Genomic DNA, 23,124 nt, shown 5'->3' with positions numbered 1-23,124 from the left:
GTGTGGGTTGGATACAGTGCAGGTCAGATACAGTGTAGGTCAGATACAGTGCGGGTTAGATACTGTATGGGTTTGATACAGTACGGGTTGGATCCAGTGCGGGATATAGTGTGGGTTGGATACAGTGCAGGTCAGATACAGTGCAGGTCGGATACAGTGCTGGATATAGTGTGGGTTGGATGCAGTGCCGGATACAGTATGGGTTGGATACAGTGCAGGTCAGATACAGTGTTGGTTGGATACAGTGCTGTTCGGATACAGTGCAGGTCGGATACAGTGCTGGATATAGTGTGGGTTGGATGCAGTGCAGGTTGGATACAGTGCCGGATACAGTATGGGTTGGATACAGTGCGAGTCTGATATAGTGCAGGATATAGGGGCAGAACTACAGGAGACAATGGAGGCGCCTGCCACCAGCACTGAAGGGGCATCTCCTCCACTGCCCACAATATATTCACCCCACTTAAGGCTATTTCATATGTGTTTTTGTACATATGTGATAGACAGACAGACAGATAGATAGATAGATAGATAGATAGATAGATAGATAGATAGATAGATATGCACCATATATATTCTCTCTTTTTTGGGGGGGGCACCAAATTATACCTTGCCTCCGGGCGTCTGGCATGAACTTACGCCACTGGCGGGATACAGTGCTGGTCGGATACAGTGCAGTTTATAGTGCAGGTCGGATACAGTGTGGGTTGGATACAGTGCAGAGCGGATAGAGTGAAGGTCTCCGGATATAGTGAGGGATATAGTGTGGGTTGGATACAGTGCAGGTCGGATACAGTGCAGGTCGGATACAGTTCAGGTCAGCTACGGTGCCGGATACAGTGGGGGTTGGATACAATGCAAGTCTGTTACAGTGCGGGTCAGATACAGTGCAGTTCGGATACAGTGTGGGTCGAATACAGTGCAGGTCGGACACAGTGTGGGTTGGATACAATGCAGATCGGATACATTGAAGGTCTCTGGATACAGTGCGGGATATAGTGTGAGTTGGATACAGTGCAGGTCGGATACAGTGCAAGTTAGATACAGTGCCGGATACAGTGGGGGTTGGATACAGTGCAAGTCTGTTACAGTGCAGGTCGGATACAGTGCAGGTCACACACAGTGTGAGTTGATTACAGTGCTGGTTGGATTTGCCAATAGTGCACTTACTGTGATGGCAGTGCAGGGGTGTCGGCGGTGTCCGCAGCAATAGTACATCATACAGAAATGCACACATAAAGAGTGCGAAATACAGAAATACACACAGCAATAGTGCATCATACAGAAATACACACAGCAATAGTGCATCATACAGAAATACACACAGCGACAGGGAAGCATGGTGTAGGTTCCTTGCAAGTTTGGGGCTGCATTTCAGGAAATGGAGTGGGAATTTGGTCAGGATTAATGGTGTCCTCAATGATGAGAAATACAGGCAGGTACTTATACATCATGCAATACCATCAGGGAGGCGTCTGATTGGCTCCAAATTTGTTCTGCAGCAGGACAATGACCTCAAACATACAGCCAATATCATTAAGAACTATCTTCAGCATAAAGAACAAAGAGTCGATATGGCCCCCACAGAGCCCTGATCTCAACATCCAGTCTGACTGGGATTAAAAGGATTTGAGTAAGCCTACATCCACAGAAGATCTGTGATTAGTTCTCCAAGTTGTTTGGAACAACCTCCCTGCCAACTTCCTTCAAAAACTGTGTGCAAGCGTACCCAGAAGAATTGATGCTCTTTTGAAGGCAAAGGGTGGTCACACCAAATATTGATTTGATTTAGATTTCTCTTCTGTTCATTCACATTTTGTTAATTGATATAAAGCATTCTTACTTTACAGCATGTTTTCCACACCTGCCTTTACATATGTATCAAATCCAATGTGCTCTATATGTACATTAAACATTAATGTATCCCCTTCCTCCATTTCCACAAAACATTGCTACACCCACCCCCATCCCACTACACCGTCCCCAATTAACTTAAATATACCCCAATACAAAATCAATACACAACCTCACAAAATAATAATATACAACCCCCCCCCTTAAGATAACATCATTAGACCCCCAGATAATATTAATGTATACCCAAACACCCATAGAAGACTAAAGGGCACCCATCACCCCACATAAACTTACATTTCATTGCAGGAGGTTTTGTGGTCTCTCTCTTCTTCATACTCACACGCATTCACCCCATGGAGCTCGCTTGGGAGGAATCAGGTACAGGAGTAGGAATGGGCATAGACGATGGAGGCGATGGAGCCTCGGGAGTGGTGGTAGAAGGGACTGAAAGAAAGTAGTAAATTGGTGGCTGGTCCCAGGGGGCGCAGCAGCCAACATGACGAGAGGGAAAAAGGCATACGCGCACGCAGGGGGGGTTTCTGAGTACCTAGAAACCCCCCCTGGCCGCCGCTCCATCGCCGCACAGCTAAACCATCATTTTATTTATTTATTTAATTGAAAGGAGCTGCCGGAGTTCAGACAATTGTGCCTGCTCTTACTGGCTGCGGCTGGAGCTGGGCTGGCTGACTGTAGGGGGAGCTGGTGCGGCAGTGCGCAGCTCCTTCTAGGAAGTTCTGATGGGGCAATGATTGCCAGAGGGCCAGGCTGAGCTGCCGCCGGGTGACTGTATTTCCGGTGGTTTCTCCTGCACCCGGAGCCACAGGTGAAGTTATGTGGGGGGGTGCCCAGTGGGGGAGGAGCTGCCGGCCGGGGGTTACTGCCAGCGGGGGGGAGGGGTTGCCAGTGGGGGTGTTCCTTTTTTAACTGATGCTGTACTTGTGTGCCTGTATTTATGTTTTTTTGTGAAAGATGTGTGTGTGTCTGCATGTGTGTCAGTGTCTGTATTGGTGTGTGTGTGTCTTTGTGAGAGTCTGTCCAGGTTAGAGTGTGTCTGTGTCAGTGTGTGTGTGTGTGTGTAATGACGAACTGACTGTCCATCATCTATATATATATATATATATATATATATATATATTCACTGTATCAACAGTTTGTATGGTCCTGATGACGGGGCGACAGCTCCGAAACTGTTGATATTTTTACAATACAAGCTATTGTTCTTTACACCAGTGTCCTAGTGCTGTTTGTTTTTTGGAGATATATATATATATATATATATATATATATATATATTTTTGTGGCTAGATATTTTTTTGTATTTGGAAACCCCCCTTTCAAATTCCTGCGTTTGCCACTGATTAAGGGAAGGAGCTAGGGCAGGCATCGGGTACTGCTTCTGGGCTGTATCAGTTCTCAGCCAGACAGCAGCTGGAAAGTGCGGCGGCCATGGCTGATGCAAACCGTGACTGCCACTACTGTTAAGTAAAACTAGGATACCTCTGATACAGCCCCTGAGCCCCCAAAACATTTGTCTGGTGAATTCTACATGGACTTAAGTATTAGATGGTGTCATTTATTTGTTTTTTTTACTGGCAGGCAAAAATCGGACAATTTTGTTCTGGTTTTACAGGCAAATGCCAACTGTGGATACAAAAAAATATTTGGTTAAAGACAACGATGCAGGCTTGATAAAACGGACCTTAAAATCAGGACTGTTTTTTGAATTATAAATCATTGTGATGGGCTATGGGGTAAATATAATAGCCTGCTACTTGCAGGCATTGGCGAGTTGCCGGTGAGTCTGCCAGAAGTTTTTTTTTTTATTTCAATCTCTTTATTATTACATAAATTGTAGACATGTCCAGTACTTTTCAAGATATATAGTAGTAAAATAACACGAGTGCAACTGCCAGATGTTTTAATGGGAGAATCATTTTAAAGGCAAAGCCAACCTTTTTAATGATTGCCCCTTTAAAACGTCGGCCCCCTCCTCCCGTGGTTTAACACTCTTGTGGTTGAAAGTTAATGGAGACTGATCCAAAAGACCAGTTGATTTAACAGCTGACAGATGTTGTTCAACTAAGCAGAAAGATTGCTTAGAAAATGATATTTCACCATTTTTCCCAGTTTATATACATTATGGGTCAGTATAACCTAGCAAGTATAATTTCTGGAATTAATCTCACCCATTTGGGTAGGTAAAAATATCAGTTTGTGACAGCAAATATATAGGTGAAGCAGTAACCGGCTTTATTTTGGGCATCCATTAAGTGTTGTGAAGAGATTCTCAAATAGTTCAAACCTTTGGGAAATGTTATCAGATTTGGCCAGTTTGAGGGCCTCAAATTTCAAATTCAATAATTTTTTTGTATTGACTATTCTGAGCATCAAACCTAGGTTTTGGTTCAAAGCGTTAAGATGGCGGTTCTAATTTAAATGGCTACAATTTGCAGTTCTTTTAACTGTTTTTTTTTTTAATTGAAACAGAGACCATTCTGCATTTGAGTACTAAGTTTAAGTTCATACATGAACTTGTAATAAGTCCTAGGCTGTTTTGTTTGAATAATAAACTGCAAAAACTACTATATAATGTATCCTTCATGCCCGAACATGGTCAAACCTGTGTGCATGAATTTCACTCAAATTGTTAGTCTAATTTAAAGTTTGAGAATTTGAAATCTTCACAATTTAGAATCTGTTCATCAGACCACTTTGAAACAGTGGGGGAGATGTATTAACCGCCAAAGCGGCATCAGGGCACGTTATGTGCGGTGATATGGCTTCTCCCCATGCTATGTGCCTCTGTCATTATCGGCGCTGCTATCTACAAGGTAGCAGCACCGATAGGCTGGGCCATGTATGAACGGTCAAATCGCCTGACCGTTCCCCCCGCTGTAGCTGTCGCTATCGATTTATATAACAATGCCGCTACTTAGTAAATGCTATCAATTTGACACCCTCAACCTATTTAATCTGTTGTGGTATCCGAAGTTGTTGAACTACTTAGTTACACCATCACAATCCTGGCTCCCTACAGCATTTGAGTGGTGCACATTTGGAGATAGATGCTACCTCAAAGTAGCATCACACTAACATCTCTCTGGGTGAGAGGGAAAGATTTTAACTGGAACCTCTTAAATTGCAGCCAATCCCAGGTCTCAATATAATATATGGATGTGGTATACGTCAACAGGGTCGTAATGTCGACACTGATTAAATGTCAACATTATTAGAATGTCCACGAAACGTCTCTGGTGATCTGGTGGTGTCTTACCTGAAATGATGGGTCTGGCGGCTCCAGCAGTGTCTTCCAGGTTCGGCAGTCAGGTGATGCAGTCAGGTGATGATGACTCCTGACAGATCCTGCGTGACTTCCTAACTTTCCCGGTAGTATCTAACTCTAACCTCTCCTCCCATAGCCTAACCCTAACAACCCTCCCCCTAGTGCCTAATCCTAATTTCCCCTCCCACAGCCTAACCCTCCACTGCTGGTCCGTGCAGAATGTCAATATTTCACATGTCGACATTCTGCAGTTGCAGACATGTTTAATGTTGAAATCATATCTGTCAACCTTGTAGTGTCGACATTATTAATATTGACTTTGTAAATGTTGACATTATGACTACATCCCTAATATATTAAGGATAATTGCAAGTAATGGAAACTAGTAGAGTTGCAAAGTATATAAAGCATATTTAGCGATTTTCATTTAGGTTACTATAAAAGTAATTTTAAGAGAACCTATATAACACAGATGTGCTCAAACTACAGCTCATGGGATGCATGATGTCTACAATGCCAAGTTTGTGGCCAAAAGAAGAAGGACATATATATGGAGAGCAGTGCTGGTGCTGTGGTGTTCGGCGACCCCTGCAAACTATTCTGGAATTCATGGGGCGCTACACAGTATCTCAGTTTCTTTGCTCTATGGGGGTCATTCAGACCCACTCGCAAGCGGCAGTACGCTCGCAAGTGGGTCGATGTTCCCCACTGCGCATGCGCACGACGGAGGGAGCTCCATTGTGCGCATGCGCGAGACCCGGACTGCAACAGCCAAGCTGTCGCTCCGGGTCTCGCACCAAAGGGGGAATGCTGTCGATGGTGACTGACAGCACGCCCCCTTTGGTGGGCGTGCCGGGGGCGTGCCTGCCAGACGGAGGCGTTCCCATGGGAACGCCTACCGTCTGAAGCCGGCCCCACTGACATCACTAGTGATGTCAGTGGGAGTGATTTTGGCTCTGATAGAGCCAAAATCACTCCAGGACTTGTGGCTGGGAATCCCTACCACAGGGTTTCCGTCGCAAGTCCGATGGTTGCAATGGTCAAGACCATCGCAACCATCTTTTTGGACGCTCGTATATGCTGTGGGTGGTCACCCACAGCTATACGAGCGTCCAGGAGGACGCTCCATTTTAATGGAGGAGGGCCCTGATTCAGAGCAAGTGCTCTGGTCAGAGCGTCCGGCTCTGAATCAGGCCCTATATCCTAAATAAGTTATGGTTTGAGATCCGTTTCTACATTTCATGCTCCCTCAAGCTACCCAGATTACCTCCCCTCCGACCCTCCCTCCTCTGTGATCATCGCCATCCCCCTCTGATAAACTCTTTGCCCCTCTCCTCTTTGATCACCTCCCTCCTTCTCTCCTCATTCATTTATTGTGCTTTAATGGATTTAAAAGTGACACATCTGAGGTAAAGTCCTAAACTTCAATTATTAGGTATGAGATTAGACAAAGTCACAGCTTTGCTATTTAAAGTAATAAGGTGCTCACAGGCATGACCACACATTGTTGTTTGAAAGGTCTTTTAAAAAATATTAGGAGACTGGAAATAATAATAATGGTGGTAGACAGAACATGATTAGTAGTACTCACATTAATATAGGTGCAATGTATATTTGCGATGTAAAAGCATAGCTGAGAAGGGAGCTTCCCATAGATGTTCCCACTCCAGTGAATGCTGCTTGGGGCAGTAATTGCAGTAATAAGCTGTGCTCCCTGTGGAATTTCACTCTAGCACACAGTACTCTGTCAATTTAAGTTAAATGATCAGAATATATAATACAGTCTCCTCTATTGACTAATAATGATTCAAAGGAGATAAAAGTCAGGATCCTAGGTGCTATACATAAATAAAGCACCAAAGCATTCTATTCCCCCAATGGGACCTCAACGCCCAGCGTGATACTGTCACTGTTTGCTGTTTTTTTCTTCATTTCAGTATTCCCCCGCAGGCTAGCCATACCCCAATCGCACAGTTCAGTACAGGGAGGGAGGGGGCGCTATGACATGCACTTTCTCTGGGTGCTATGTTTCCAAGCTACTCCTCTGTCTAGATCCCATAATTTTTAAAGGGACAGCATGCGCTGAAGGGGTGTGGTCTCACAAAGAAGGGGTGTGGCCACTCGATAGTACCACCAATTCAAATTATGCCACATAGTAGCACAATCTTATTCACAATGCACCACATAGTAGTGTCTCTTATTCACATTACACCACATAGTAGTGTCTCTTATTCACATTACACCACATAGTAGTGTCCCTTATTCACATTACACAACATAGTTGTGTCCCTTATTCACATTACACCACAAAGTATTGTCTCTTATTCACATTACACCACATAGTAGTGTCCCTTATTCACATTACGACACACAGTAGTGCCCCTTATTCACATTACGACACACAGTAGTGCCCCTTATTCACATTACATCACACAGTAGTGCCCCTTATTCATGTTATGCTACACAGTAGTACCCCTTATACACATTACACCACACAGTTCTGCCCCTTATACACATAATGCCACACAGTAGTGCCCCTTAAACACATAATGTCCACAGCAGTGTCCCTTACGCATAATGGAGCTGATTCAGGGCTGCTCGCAAGCGCTGTGCGCTCGCAAGCGGCCCGATGTTTGTGCACTGCGCATGCACCGGGTTCGGCGTGTGCGAGCCCTGCTGAGCGACTCAAGTTCAGTCGCTACGGGGCTCGCAACAAGATGGGGTGGCTGTCAATGTTGATTGACAGCTCGACCCATTTTGTGGGAGGGTAGGGGGGGTGGCTGCACAAACGCAGGCGTTCCCTTAGGAACGCTTGGCATTTGTTGGGCGGCCTTAATGGCATCACTATTGATGTCAGTAGTGGACTTACTGCTCTATTAGAGCAAGAAGTCCACTCGGCCTTGCCGCAGCTAGACCCTACCCCAGGGTCTCATCGCAAGGCCGATGGTCGCAATTATCGCGATGGTCTCTAGGCTGCTCGCACAGGCTGTGGGTGGTCACCCACAGCTTTACTAGCGGCCAGAGACCAAAAAAAACAAACAAAAAACACTCCCCACATTCAGAGCGAGCAGCCGCCAGCAGCGAGTGGCTCTGAATGAGCTCCAATGTCCATAGTAGTAGTGCCCGTTATACATTCAATGTCCACAGTAGTAGTAGTAGTAGTGCCCCTTATACACATAATGGCCACAGTAGTGCTGCTTATATACATAATGCCAAAGGTCATACCCCTTATACACATAATGCCCACAGTAGTAGTGCCCCTTAAACATAATGTCCAAGCAGTAGTGCCCCTTACACATAATGCCCACTGTTGTGCCCTTAAAATACATATTGCCCACAGTAGTAGTGTCCCTTACACATATTACCCACATTAGTTGTGCCCCTTGCACATAATGCCCACAGTAGTATTGCTCCTTATACACATAATGCCAACAGTAATGCCCCTTATGCACATACTGCCCACAGTAGTGTCCCTTATACACCTAAAGTCCACAATAGTCCACCTTATACACATAATGCCCACAGTAGTCGTGCCCCTTATGGGTTGAGTATGGGATTCCAGAGGATGGGATGCAGGCAGTCAGGATACCGACAGCGGCATCCCAACATTCAGAATCCTGACGCCTGCAGCCAAGTACCCTAACCCACCTTTCTTGCGGCCTAAACCTAACCCTCCCCTCCTGCAGCCTAACTCTTATCCCCCCTACAACCTAAACCCCCCTAGTGCCTAACCCTAACCCCTACCCTAACTTTAACTCTAAGCCTAATACTTACTGATGGGATGTCAGTGGTCGGGATTCTGACTGCTTTAGGGTTTCCGGCATCCAGGCCTGCCAAGAGCGGCGGCGGGCCCGGGTAACAGGGGGCGTGGCCTAATCATGGAAGGCGTGGCCATGCCCCCTTTGGGGGAAAAAAATAAAAATTTTCAGCCCCTTGGTGCTGCACGCTGGCGAGGGGGGCGCTCTGAGCACCCTCAGCCCGGCGCAAAGTCAGGGGGCGCGATCAGTGTGATTGCTCCCCCCACAGGCATAGGAGACTGATATGGCTGCTGCTCAGCAGCCACGAGCAGTCTCCCACTGCAGCTCAGCACACGCTGTGTGCTGGGCTGCTGTGAGAGAGGGGGGGCATCAGACCTGGGCCCCCGCCGGGCCCCTCAGGAAGCCCGGGTAATTTGTACCTGCTCCCCTCCTCTCGACGCCCCTGCCGGCATCAGGATTCTAACCGCCAGCATCCTGACCACCAGGATGCCAACTACATACCCATTTTATACACATAATGTCCACATTAGTGCTCCTTATACACATAATGCCCACAATAGTGCCCCTTATAGACATAATGTTCCCAGTAGTAGTGCCCCTTATACACATAATGCCCACAGTAGTGCCCCTTATAAACATAATATCCACAGTAGTAGTGCCCCTTACACATAATGCCCCCAGTAGTGCCCCTATATACATAATGCCACCAGTAGTAGTGTTCCTTATACATAATGCCCACAGCAGTAAGGCCCCTTATACACATAATGCCCACAGTAGTAGTGCCCCTTATATAAATAATGTCCACAGTAATAGTGTCCCTTATACACATAATGCCCACAGAAGTGCCCCTTATACAGAAAATGCCCACAGTAGTAGTGCCCCTTATATAAATAATGTCCACAGTAATAGTGTCCCTTATACACATAATGCCCACAGAAGTGCCCCTTATACAGAAAATGCCCACAGTAGTAGTGCCCTTTGCACAAAATGCCCACAGTAATGCCACTTACACATTATGCCACACAGCACTGAACTTACATGAAGTCCCGCTCCTGCATCACCAGACAAATGGAGAAGCCGGCACCTCCCTGCATTGCAGAGCCCACATACAGCATCATGCCAGCCCTGCGGGGGAGCCTAAAAAAACATCTATTACCCGACTTCTGTGTATATGGCTATCCCACATAGCACTTGGTCTCACTGAATGAAGGTGTGAGGTAGTGGCAGAGAGGTCAGATGGTTTGGCAGAGAGAATAAACTTCTTAGACTGACACTGTAGGGCTGTGGAATTTAGTCTCATTGATGAGACTTGGTCGGTCTCATATTGTGAGACTAAGGGTAAGACGTATTAAGCTCTGGAAAGTGATAAATTGGAGAGTGATAAACTATCAACCAATCAGCTCCTAACTGTCATTTTTCAAACACAGCCTATAACATGACAGTTAGTGTTACAAATCAGCTCCAGAAACCTCGTGTTTGTACAAAACGCTGCCGCTTTCTAGCGATTCATCACTCACCTATTCCTGCAGGTCAGGTTTTCCTGAAATTCTCAGCATTGTAGCCAACATCCTCGAGACATGGGCACCGACATCTGTGTTTTATCATGTGATTGCAAAATACCCAGTCCGGGATCAGTTTGGCTGCACATGACTGTTGCAGCCAATCCTCATCCAAGCTGTCCTATAAATCTTTCCAGGACCTTCCATCAGGGCCAGTTCAACTTCTGTGATTCCTGTAGTCTACTTGGATTACACATCGCAGCACTTTGGCTCAACAGTACCCTCCTGCGTCTCTGGTTAGCAAGCTGAGCTGTTCCCTGCAAAAGCCTGTGTGCCTGATAAGCTTCAGGTGCTTCCACTATTCTCATCTGCTGCTGGAAAACCTCCATTGCTGTCTGTCTGGTCATCTGCAATACCTGTGTAAGACTATAAATTACTCTGCATTCACTGTCATCTGCAATACCTGTGAGGATTTACAAGCCACAGTATCTTTTGTTCCTGTTTCCAGCATGGACAATCCACATATATACTCTACAGCTGTTCTCAGTGCTGCAAGCTCCACCCAGCTGTAACAAAACCTTGGTCACTGACGAATCCAAGACAAAACCATACCTAAAGGTGCATACAGGGCCGGCGCATCCTGTGTTGCCGCCCCTTCCCTCCTCCGCTCCCTCCCCCCTGTGCTTAAATATGTCCTATACCGCCGGATGGGTGGTGGGCGTTTCCTGCGCCCTCCGGAAACAGTAGCGCTCCGGGCGACGGACCAGCTTGCCCGTGCCTGGAGCTGCTACTGGGTGCATACACACATAATGATTTGCTGAATGAACGATTTTAGTAAACGATTTTCATTCATTTTTTCAAGGGAAAAATGAACGAAAATAGTTTACTAAAATTGTTCATTTACCAAATGTAACGATTTTTACAAACTACAAACGAATTTAGATACTTACGTTAATGAAAATCGTTCAGTTGGACAGTCAGATTTGACGATGAACGATAAACTACAAACGTGAACACGCATGAACGATTATCGTTCATCATTGTACATCTGAAACTGAACGATTTTTTTAAACGATGGAACGATAACGATTAAATTATAGTTAAATCGTTTAAAAAATCGTTGTGTGTGTGTACGCACCTTTATTCTGACAGTTAGGAGCTGAGTGGCTGGTAGTTTATTACCTTCTAATTTATCACTTTCCAGAGCGTCATACATCTCATCCTAAGTTTTTTTTGTTGTTGCTTGGGAGCCATCTCCTAATCACCACAAGACAGGTAAGTAGAAAACAAAAAGTACTGCAGGTGATAACTGACAATATATACTGTATATGCGCTACAGGTGAGGTGGAAAAAATATGTGAGGTATTGTATAATTGCAGCAGTTCCTCTTTTCCTGTCTATTAGTGCTGCAGTGCTAAGACAGTTCCTAAAGTAGGATTAAAAACTTCAAGTTCAAACTCAAACTTAGGGTTCTCCATCCTCGTTTACATGCAGCTGAGCCCACTGCTCGTCTGAGTTCTCTTCAGACAGTGCTCTTTTTATTCAGCTGGAAACTGTGTAAGGGTGCAGTGAGCACACAGAGGTGACGTAAGGTGGGTAGCAAGACTCAGAATGAACATTTGAGGTGGGAGGAGCACCAGGCTGTCACTTCAAAGTAGCGTGTGTCTGCTCCTCCAATTAGGGCACAGCACAGGCTCCGATGGATAGACTGTCCTGACTGGTGCCATGGTGCCACTCCTGCACCATTACTGTAGCAACCTCTGCCCAGCCTTCACGTGGGTGGCCCCTCTGGAGCTAAGTTGCCCCAGGCAAGTTTCATGGTCACCTATGCCCAGGCCTGTCATGGATGGCCCATGATCAAAATTTGTCCGGGGATCCATAATTCTTATGGGCGGCCCTGGGCAAACCCCTTAGTGGTACACCATAAATCCTCTTTTTTCAGGACAGAGCATTTTATTGTAAGTCTATTGATGAGTAATTTCTCATACTCTATCAGAGAGCGTAATTTACAGCTCCTTCTGGGGGACTACAGTACATTATTAGATGCAGCTCATATTTCTAAAACAATTAATTAATAAGAGTCACAGCCATATATGTACAGTGTTCCAGAGCTTTGCTGAATGGAAAAGTTATTTTTGGTTACTGTTTCCATTTGTCTCTATACACAGTTCACAAGACCTCCTGTCAGTAAGAGCTTGGGAGCCAGTCTATCTCATCAGGATAAAAAATATGATTATTGTACATCAAATGTTAAATATATTTACTTTTGTAATATTATATAAGGGCTTTTATTTATCTATCTATACAGCACAGATGGTGTAATGGTTAGCGTTACTGCATCACAGCACTGAGGTCGTGGGTTCGATTCCCACCATGGCCCTAACTGTGTGGAGTTTGTATATTCTCCCTGTGTTTGCGTGGGTTTCCTCCGGGTACTCCGGTTTCCTCCAACACTCCAAAAATATACTGGTAGGTTAATTGGCTCCAAAACATAAAATTAACCCTAGTGTGTATGTGTGAGAGTATGTGATAGGGAATATAGATTGTAAGCTCCACTGGGGCAGGGACTGATGTGACTGGTAAGATATTCTCTGTAAAGCGCTGCAGAATATGTGTGCGCTATATAAATAACTGGTAATAAATAAATAAATAAATAAATAAATATATATATAATGAACATGCATTACCCTATTGGATATACAATATTTGTGTTCTAGTCTTAGTGCGGGCACATCGCTCCATAAGCCCAAGAAATCAGACATTGCACAAACAATAAAGGGGGGAGTTGTATCATAACCTTCTGAAGGAGACAGGTGGAGAAGTTGCACATAGCAACCAATAAGCTTCTATCTATCATATATCAAGTACATTCTATAAATGATAGCTACATGCCAATTATAAAGGAGACACTACCATGCCTCTCCTGCACATTAACATGGTCTCCTTCAACTACCATGACCCCCTGCACACCAGCATGCCCCCTGCAGACTAACATGCCCTCCTGCACAACAACATGCCTCTTCTGCACACAAACATGTGCCTCTGCACAGGGGCATTTCTAGAGAGGAGGGGGCCCATGTGGGACTCCAGAGAGGTAAGTAATACTATGGGTGCAGGGCATGCGGTGCAGGGCCCTCCTGGACCCAGGGGTCCGTGTGCCCCGCACACCCTGCACCCATTGTAGATACACCCCTGCTTCTGCACTACAACATACTCCTCCTGCACAGCAGCATGCCCCCTGCACACCAGCATGCCCCCTGCACACATGACCCCTTGCACACCAGCATGACCCCCTACACACTGACATGACCCCTGCACACCAACATTCTCCTCATGCACCTGCCTGCCCTTGCACAATAACATGACCCCCTGCACACCAACATGCCCCTCTGAACACCAGCATGCTCCACTGCACACTAAAATGACACCCTGCACACCAGAATGCCCCCCATGCACACTAACATGGTGCCCTACACACCAATATGCTCCTCATGCACATCAATATGCACCCCCGGCACACCAAAATACTCCTCATACATACCAACATGCCCCCCTGTACGCTAACATGCCCCCTGCACAACAACATACTCCCCTTGCACACCAATATACCCCCCTGCACCCAACATGCCCCTCTGCACGCTCATACACCTCCAGCGCAACAACATGCCACCTCTTGCACACCAACATGCCACCTCCTGCACACCAACATAGTCCCCTGCATGCCATCATACTTCTTCTGCTTATCAACATGCTCCTCTGCAAACAAACATGCCCCCCTGCACAACAGCATATTTCTCATGCCCTCTAACATGCACCCCTGCACACCAACATACTCCACCTGCAAACCAACATACTCCCCTCCACACCAGCATTCCCTCATACATAATATGACCCTCTGCACACTAACATGCTTCTCCTGCACACAAAGATGTCCCTCTGCATAATAACATACTCCCCTGCACACCAACATGCCCCCCTGTGCACCAACATGGTCCCCTGCATGCCTTCATACTCCTTCTGTATACCAACATGCCCCCTGCACACCAGCATGCTCCCTGATCACCAATATACGCCTCATGCACACCAGCATGCTCCTCCACACCAACATGTTCCCCTGCACACTAAAATGCCTCTCCTGCACACCTACATGCCCCCGTGCACACCAACATGATCCTTTGCATGCAATCATACTCCTTCTGCTTACCAACATACCCCCCTGCACACAAACACCCCTTGGCACAACAACATAATCCTCCTGCACTCTAACATGCCACCCTGCACAACAACATACTCCTCCTGCACACCAGCATGTGTCCTACACACCAACACACACCTCATGCACACCAGCATGCCCCCCTGCACACTAACATTCCTCTCCTGCACACCAACATTGTCCTTTGCATAGCATCATACTCCTTCTGCATACCAACATGCTCCTCCTACACACCTGCATGCTCCCCTGCACACCAACATAGCCCCCTGCACACCAACATTCTCCCTGGCACATAGCGGCATGGCTAAGTTTTTACATGAGGGAGAGTAAAGGACACAAAATAGATATCAACTTTTTTGATACTATGGATATGACGTTGGAGAGACACAGGGGAGTTGAGTTGGAGATTATTAACAACTGGCGGTATTAGAAGGAAATGGCCTAGGCAGAGTAATCTTTAAAATGAACCCTAGTCTGTATGTGTGTCCATGTAATAGGGAATATATAGATAGATTTTAAATTCCAATGGGGCAGGGACTGATGTGAATGACTAAACATTTTCTGTAAAATGCTGCAGAATATGGGTGAAATAGATTACTGATAAAAAATAAAAATAATGAATAATTGCTACTGATCTTCCGGATGCTGGCGGCCCCGTCCCCCTCGTCATGACCTCATGAAGTCATGCGCTCAGGGGGCGTGGCCGGCACAGACAACATAACACCCACAGTTATGGCGCTGGTGAAGCTCCTTTATTCATTTTGCCCATAAAAGTGTTGCTAAAATATAATAATACAGTTAATCATGTAGCTGAAATTAACGCATTTTAAGTAGAGATGTGCGGATTCTGTTTTACTCGGATATGTTCGGATCTCAAAAATGGCATTTTATTGGCTATCGGCTATCATGTGTTTTGGATAGCCAATAAAATAAATCCGAACTTGGGATAATTTTGGCAAAAAGAACTGAGTAAAACGAACCCGCACATCTCTAATTTTAAGCTACATGTGAGCTGTTTTTTAAAATATTATTTATTACTATTGTGTACCCAGCATACCTCTAAGCGACCAAGTTCTGCCAGTTGCATCCATTACCCATTTAAATGTGTTATCAATACCATAACAGTAATTGAAAATGACACATTTCTAATAAAAACAGTAGCAGAGTCTACCTTCTTGAATAAGAAACCCTTTATTGAGAGTTCCCAGTCTAAGGGGCCCATTGATCAAGGGAAATTAGCAGGATTACCTCCCAAAACACCTATCTGCAAATGTACATTATCCCCTGAGTGTATCTAGGGAGGACCACATCGGATATTGGAGAATCCACTCATTCACCGCTGTGCTGCAAAGGCGCCCCGTGAGATATTCATTTGTTGGGTGGAGAATTTAATCTGCCCCTGCCTAGGATGGTATGGCCTGGCTGTCCCCTTAATGGATAGACTACATTGGTCCTCAAGCAAAAGGACTACAGAAAGAAAAAATGGGATTTAAGTACCCCGGAGCAGAGACCCAGGGAAACCAGAAAATCACTTGGGAGACAAACAGATATGTTACAAAACACATTAGTCTCACTTTTTTGTTTGAACATTGTAAATTTTTACCATATCCCATATTACGGGTTCCATCCATTTTCTGGCATCAGTATAAACTGATATGGCACATTGTTGGATCTGCCATCTGCAATTTAGTAGAAGACTGCTCCTGCTAGGCAATCAGTCGTTAACATCTACAGCATATCATATGGAGTCCATGACAAGTATACAACACAAGTCTTGCTCCAAATGTAATCATTTCATATGTGAACAATCTGGCTAATGTGTATGTTACTTTTTATTGCTTTCATAATAAAAACTTAAAAAAACAATACTCTCTCTGTAATGCGCTGCAGAATATGGAGCTCATTCAGACCCGCTCGCAGGTTGCGGCCGCTCGCTGGCAAAAACGTACTGGATATTTAAATGAAGTGCTCGCACTGCGTCGCGTAAGGATGCCCACTATGTTTTAGCGAGCTATGGGAAAGTGCGCTCGCAAGTGTATAAAGACGCCCCCTTGCCACTCGCAACACACGTCATCTCTCGGAAGTGTAGAATTAATCGGGACCATCGAGAGCCATCGGAGCTGCTCGCAGTCCTTGAGGTTGCCTTAACCTGTCGCAAGCACAGAGATCAGTGCGGTCTGAAATACATGCAGGTGACGTGACCAATGATGCTACTTTGCTAATTTTGCAGGCCCTTTACACGGCATTTTGGCGGCCTGTCACGCCTGCGTCCGCAATACCACTCCCCCGTTTACAAACACCTTCCCCTGTTACCATCCACAAACGGAACTATCTGTCACTCAAAGTAGCGACCTGATAGTGGCTTACGAGCAACCAAAAACAGATCGCAAAGACTGGCTTGCGCACGCGCACTGTGAATTACACTCATGCGCAGACAGACGAAAATCGCTAAGAGCGAGCGAGCGCAACTTAGCAACCGGGTCTGACTCAGGACCTATGTGTGCGCTATATAAATAACTGGTAATAAATAATAAATAAATACATAGGAACATAACACAAAGTAAGACTGGGCCTTACCCTTGAAATGTACAATTATTTTACAAATGTACTAAAAACTCCCACCCCATGAAAAATGTGCTACCCTCTTACACTTGATTGACGGAGCTCGTGACAGACACAGAGCTCCCATCTTGGCTGATGACAGAGATGTGAGAGGTCCCAAATGTCTCTGGATGAATCTCCGACACATTATAGAAACTGAGGGTGTGATTTCCAGAGTCATCAATTTTCTTCCTGACTTTCTCAGCAAAACTCTTAGACAGCAACGATGATATGAGCTGCATGTAATGAGAGAGGAAGAGAGAAAGCAGAAAAAAGAAAAGAGAGAGAGAGAAACATTCACAGAAGAAAACATTGCAGTGAAGGGAAAGAAAAAGGCATAAAGAGGTTAGGATGTGTGAGAATTATATATACAGTATATCCCCTTTCTCTGGCACTGTGTAATCCATTGGAATATTTTATAACTTGTTTTCTTTCAAAGATAAGAATCAGCTGTTACAAATGTTTACAGCACCCAGCAAGTTACACAGCTTTTGCTTCTTAAGGTGCCTACACACTTACCGATTTTTTTACACAATCTGGCCGATTCCGATGCATTGGAATGACAGATCATGTAAAAAATTCCCACGATGCGATGCGCGTCCCCGCTGGTCACACATCGCATCGTCAGATCTGCCGTGCTGTAGGACAGATCTGCCAATCTGGGACACAAATGTGCTGGAAAAGTCTGGATGCAGGAGAGATCGTTTGTAAATTGGACACTTCAAACACCAAATTGTGTGCAGAGCTGCCGGGGAGGCGTTTCAAGGGAAATCGTACACGATATTGGATCGTGTGCAGATCGGTAAGTGTGTAGGCACGTTTAATATACCTTCCTAAATACTTTTAACAAAACATTACTACCGTGTTTCCCCGATAATAAGACACTGTCTTATTTTTTTTTTTGGTCCAAAAACCACCATAGGGCTTATTTTCGGGGTAGGGCTTATTTTAATTTGGATATTTAATTTAATGTTGAATGCAGCCTGTGCTCTCCCATCCCCCTGTTGTTGACTGCAGCCTCTGCCTCTCTCTCTCCCCCCCTATTGTGGAATAGTCTGTGCCTCTAACAGCCCGAACCCCCACCCAACCCCCCACCACGGTGTTGATTGCAGCCATTTCCCACTTACCTTTTACAATAAGAAGAATCGGGAGGCGGCTTCTTCATCCACGATCCGCGGCTCCTCCGTAGTCCACCTTCAGAGGCGCGCGGTGACGTCATGACGTCACGTGCGCTGACTCCAGCAGTCTGACTACAGTACCCATAAGCTGGTGGAGGAGCGGCCCGAGCGGGCCGGGTAGCCTCCTCCAGCTCTTTCATTTACCGTAGTACCATACGGTACTACATGCGGGGGGCGGAGCTGGCTAGTGTAGTGCAGGGACCCGTAAAATTTGATTTTAATAGGTCTTACTTTCGGGGTAGGGCTTATTTTGGGCCATCCATCAAAACTAAGGATAGGTCTTATTTTCGGGGTAGGTCTAATTATCGGGGAAACACGGTAGTAACTAACTAGCATCGTTCACTGCTAGAATAACTAAATCAACTGAGAAATGTAATACAGTGTGAGAGAAGTCACTGATAATAAGCAGTTTACAACCAGGGATAGTCCCAATGCCACTAGTGTGATACATATTATGTGCCATCAACGGTGTCTGTTAAAGATTATCATTTGTACAGATTTCTATATTTGTAAAACTGAAATATTATTTGTTTTTATTGGCTGCTTATTTTACTGACAACATTTAGCTGACAACAATCTCTCTATGATGCACAAAATGTATCTGCCATTTATGTCAGTTAATTATTAAAAAAAACTACTTATAGTCACTCATCGTCATACCTCTTGGGTGTCATTAGCTTCCAAAGCATATCTTAGTTTATCCCGCTGTCCATTTGCAAATTTCAAGGCTTCTGCGAGGTGATGGTAGGTCTGCATCTGTTCAGTCTCAGTCTGCATAGTGCTCCTATCGAAGTGATATCCTAAAATGAAATATCCTATATTATTATTCATCTATCCAATGGTGTCTAATATGAGTGTAGCACATAGATAGCCATGTTCTTACCAGCATTATCTGTCAAAGAAGGTAAATGCCAATGATATTGGTAATATTCAGGAACCACTTTTAATGCAGTAGATAGACATTAGAGGAGCACATAATATTAAGGGGCCTATTTATCAATTATTATTTATGAGATATCCCCCAAAAACACCCGTTCCCAGGGGTGGGTGGTTGGGGATAGGGAACCTGCAAATAATAAGTATCCCCGAATGTATCTACTGGGGACTGCAGAAGATATCTGCTGAGGTCCCACAGTTTCTACCATACGGGGGTTGCTTATTCGCCCAATTTACCAAGCTCCGGATCCTTCCCCGTCACTCACTACTCGCGCACATGCAGTCAGCAGACCTCACACGTGGTAGTGCGGCGGCTCCTGGAAACTAAAAGTAAAGCGATCACTTTACTTTTATGCATCGCAGGGATGGGTTCCTACCGGAGAACCTGTACTTGGATGTTGGATATGATATATATATATATATATATATATCAGAAGTCTTACAGCTTCTTTATTCAGTTCGTAGCTGTAGCTTCAAGAAGCAAATTCAGAATGAAAGGTCCTGAAAATAAACCCGCTCACCAGAAAGTCACCCAAGAAAAATGGCCAAATGGCCTCTCATTAGAAAATTCCAAAATTTATTTATTTGGATAAAATACAAATATTTGAACAACTGCTTACATTTAAAACATGATGTCAAAACATCCCACTGTTAGTGTGGAGCAGATGTTCTATTCCACCACCAACAGGGAAGAACTACTTGCTGAAAAACAAAGCTTTCATTTGGACATTAAAAAGCAGAGTAGACCTTTCATCACCCAATTTAATAGAGAAAATACTCTAGTTAGGAAGGTGATGGACAAATATTGGAATATCCTGTTAAAGGATCCAATTTTAGGTCCACATCTACCATTTTAGTATTTAGGAGATCGTCCAATTTAAAAAGCATGGCAGCACCCAGTAAACTGAAAACTGTCAATGATACCATCATATCAGCAAAACATGATTTTTGGGGTAAAAGAATGGGTTGCTTCCCATGTAATCGTTACATTTGTTGCAAACATGGAAAAACAAACATTTAAATGGGAACAAAATGGTAGAAAATATATGTTGAATGAAATAGTGACTTGTAATACAAACTTTGTGGTTTATAGAATAACATGCAAGTGTGGACTAGCATTTGTAGGAAAAACAAAAAGGAGTACTAAAATACGCATTCAAGAACATTTACGCAACATTAAACAAAGTAAAAACCCATAGTCTACCTAGACATTTTGCAGAAGTACATGGGTCAGATATTAAAGACCTCTCCTTGACAATAGTGGAACACATTAAAAATAACCCTAGGGGGTGCAATAGAGAATTATTCCTGTCCAAAAGAGAAGCTACTTAACTGACAATTTTTCCAGCAAAACCGGTCAGAAATTGCCGGGTCCCCAGGAGAGTTCGGGGGAGTCAGAGGAGATCCATTCTGCACATGTATAGAATAAATTTCCTCTTCAAAAACACAGCAGGGCGGTGTGGTCGCACCTTGTCAGCTGAAGCAGAGCTGGCTGCGTTCGAATCCCATACACCCACGTCAGTTAAGTGGTTAATGAAGGTATTGATGTAGTATCTTTTCTAGAAAAATGATTCTGGCTACAGATTAATACATGTTGCGAATCGGGCTAATAAAATGTGTATTGTTATTTTGATGTTACTTTATTTCCCTTTTCTTGTATGATTCATGTTTTAAATGTAAGCAAGTGTACAAATATTTGTATTTTATATAAATAAATATGTTTTGGAATTTTCTAATGAGAGGCCATTTGGCCATTTTTCTTGGGTGACTTTCTGGTGAGCGGGTTTATTTTCAGGACCATTCATTCTGAAACAGTTACTTGAAGCTACAGCTACGAACTGAATAAAGAAGCTATAAGACTTCTAATGAACCATCTTGATCATCACACTAAAGACTCTATATGCAAATCAAATTAAGTAGGACTGTGTTATTATTATACATTAGCGCCCTCAAGTATCTACTGTATTATTGTATTTTTTGGAGCCCACTAACAGGGGCTTCACTTGAGGTGCTGCTTCCAGTTCTCAGCGCGGAATAAGGGATAACTTGTTTGTGTATATATTACCCTCAAGTATCTATTGTATTATTGTATTTTTGGAGCCCACTAACAGGGGCTTCACTTGAGGTACTGCTTCCAGTTCTCACCGCGATGAATATGGCATCATTTGTTTGTGTATATATTACATACAAACATTGAAAGACGAATAGTACCATAACATAGCATATAGCCATATAATATAGCATCATCACTTAAAAGGAAATACCATCTTTTGACATCACTTTATTCACAACATAAAATTTAACTGTAGGGATGACATTTCTATCCCAGTCAATGGTGGAGAACAGTCACAGAGGTGCCTAGAAAATAATCATGTAGTCTTACCTTGAAGGATATTAAGGATGAAGCTAAGAAAAGCTCCCCCTGCTGGAGGAGGTGGAGAAAATAACGTGTGGGTTCCAAGAGACAAACGTAATGGTTTTACTATTTGCACCTCATAATTTCGAAAGTCCTCCAGTGTCAGAATGCTTCCTAGTGCAAGAAACAATATAAAAATGCTGGGGTGAATGATTAAAGGAGGAACTATTAAGACAAAATGGAAAATAAGGGATTGAGAAAATATAACTGAAAAAGGAAAGAGAAGGAACAATGAGAACCCAAAATCCCACCGCTAATGATCATGTGACGGTCCTAAAGTCTGGGCAGAGTTAAACAAGTGCCTGTTTTCGGAGCGTGTCTGGTGTGTTTTCGCGCTGTGCATTCAGCAAAGCGGCGAATTCTGTCAGGCCATGTCAACACAACTGTGGGCATAAATGAACATAAGTGAAGTGGATGCATATTTGCCTACTTTTGAAAAAGCATTTTAGGGAGATTGTGAGAGCACCACCTATGAGCGCGGCGGTAAAGTGGGCGTGTACTGCTACATCTGAGAGGCGTGTCATAATACTGATTTATATCCAAATGTAAATGAGCCCCAAAGCAGTTAGTAAGATCTACATGTATTGTATTTTACTAGTGGTTCCATGTAAGTGGCCACAATAAACCTTATATGAAAATGCATGTACTGTAGCTATAGGGTTCAATGTGTCTTCTAACCAATGCAAGGAAATGGCACTAATGATCCTATTTGATGTATATAGCTCTGATTTCTTTTTGTTTCTTAAGTATATAATAGCTACATAATGAGGGTAAGGTGGAATCAGGAAGATTGCTAGGCTCTTCAGGGAGTCAGGGAGATTGCTTCTATTTCAGGCAGTCTCCCTGACAATAAGGGAGAGTTGTCAAGTATGAGTGGATGCCTACATTTTGCACCTAATATAGGGTAGTGTGCACTGATATGTTGATTTATGATGCATGAAGAAAAAGAAGTACACAGAGAGGGTATGTGCACACCAAGACGCATACAACTCTGCATAGGGGGGAATATACACATTTTGGGCTCAATCCAATTAGGTGCGAATGGCGAGTAGCGAGTTTGTTTCTTGAAACTCGCAGACATCACAGAGAAGCGCACTCCTACTCGCAGTAGCAGGGTGCGAATTGACTGCCAAATGAGATTTGCGAGAAATACATGAAAATGTGGGGAGACCATCCTGGACCCCCCAAAATGGATAATTTCATTAGCAGGACCATATAGAAGGCTGTTTGTGGCCATTAGGAAGGTACTGTAGGTTTTTAAATGGTGTCAAATGGCTGATTTGTGCGGGGAGGTTTTAAATTCCAGAAAATTATTTTAAAAAAAACAAAAAAAACTTTATTTTGTTTAATCTCAAACAAAAATTGAAAAAAAAAAACAGTAGG

General features: G+C 44.1%; 1 protein-coding gene across 1 annotated transcript in view; it reads right to left on the bottom strand.

The window, feature by feature from the left end:
- The window catches only part of GGT5 (gamma-glutamyltransferase 5), a 104,195-nt gene that overhangs the window by 39,586 nt on the left and 41,485 nt on the right, over nt 1-23,124 (bottom strand). The window contains exons 6-8 of the mRNA XM_088477871.1: nt 21,709-21,855; nt 19,050-19,189; nt 17,260-17,447 (exon numbers count right to left, since the gene is read on the bottom strand). Coding sequence (XP_088333997.1) covers nt 17,260-17,447; nt 19,050-19,189; nt 21,709-21,855 — 475 coding nt within the window. The remainder of the gene's footprint in view (nt 1-17,259; nt 17,448-19,049; nt 19,190-21,708; nt 21,856-23,124) is intronic.

Source organism: Taudactylus pleione, unplaced genomic scaffold (genome assembly GCF_031769625.1).
Source record: "Taudactylus pleione unplaced genomic scaffold, aTauple2 ptg000205l, whole genome shotgun sequence".
Lineage (NCBI taxonomy): Eukaryota > Metazoa > Chordata > Amphibia > Anura > Myobatrachidae > Taudactylus > Taudactylus pleione.
This window is presented reverse-complemented; position numbering and strand designations above follow the sequence as displayed.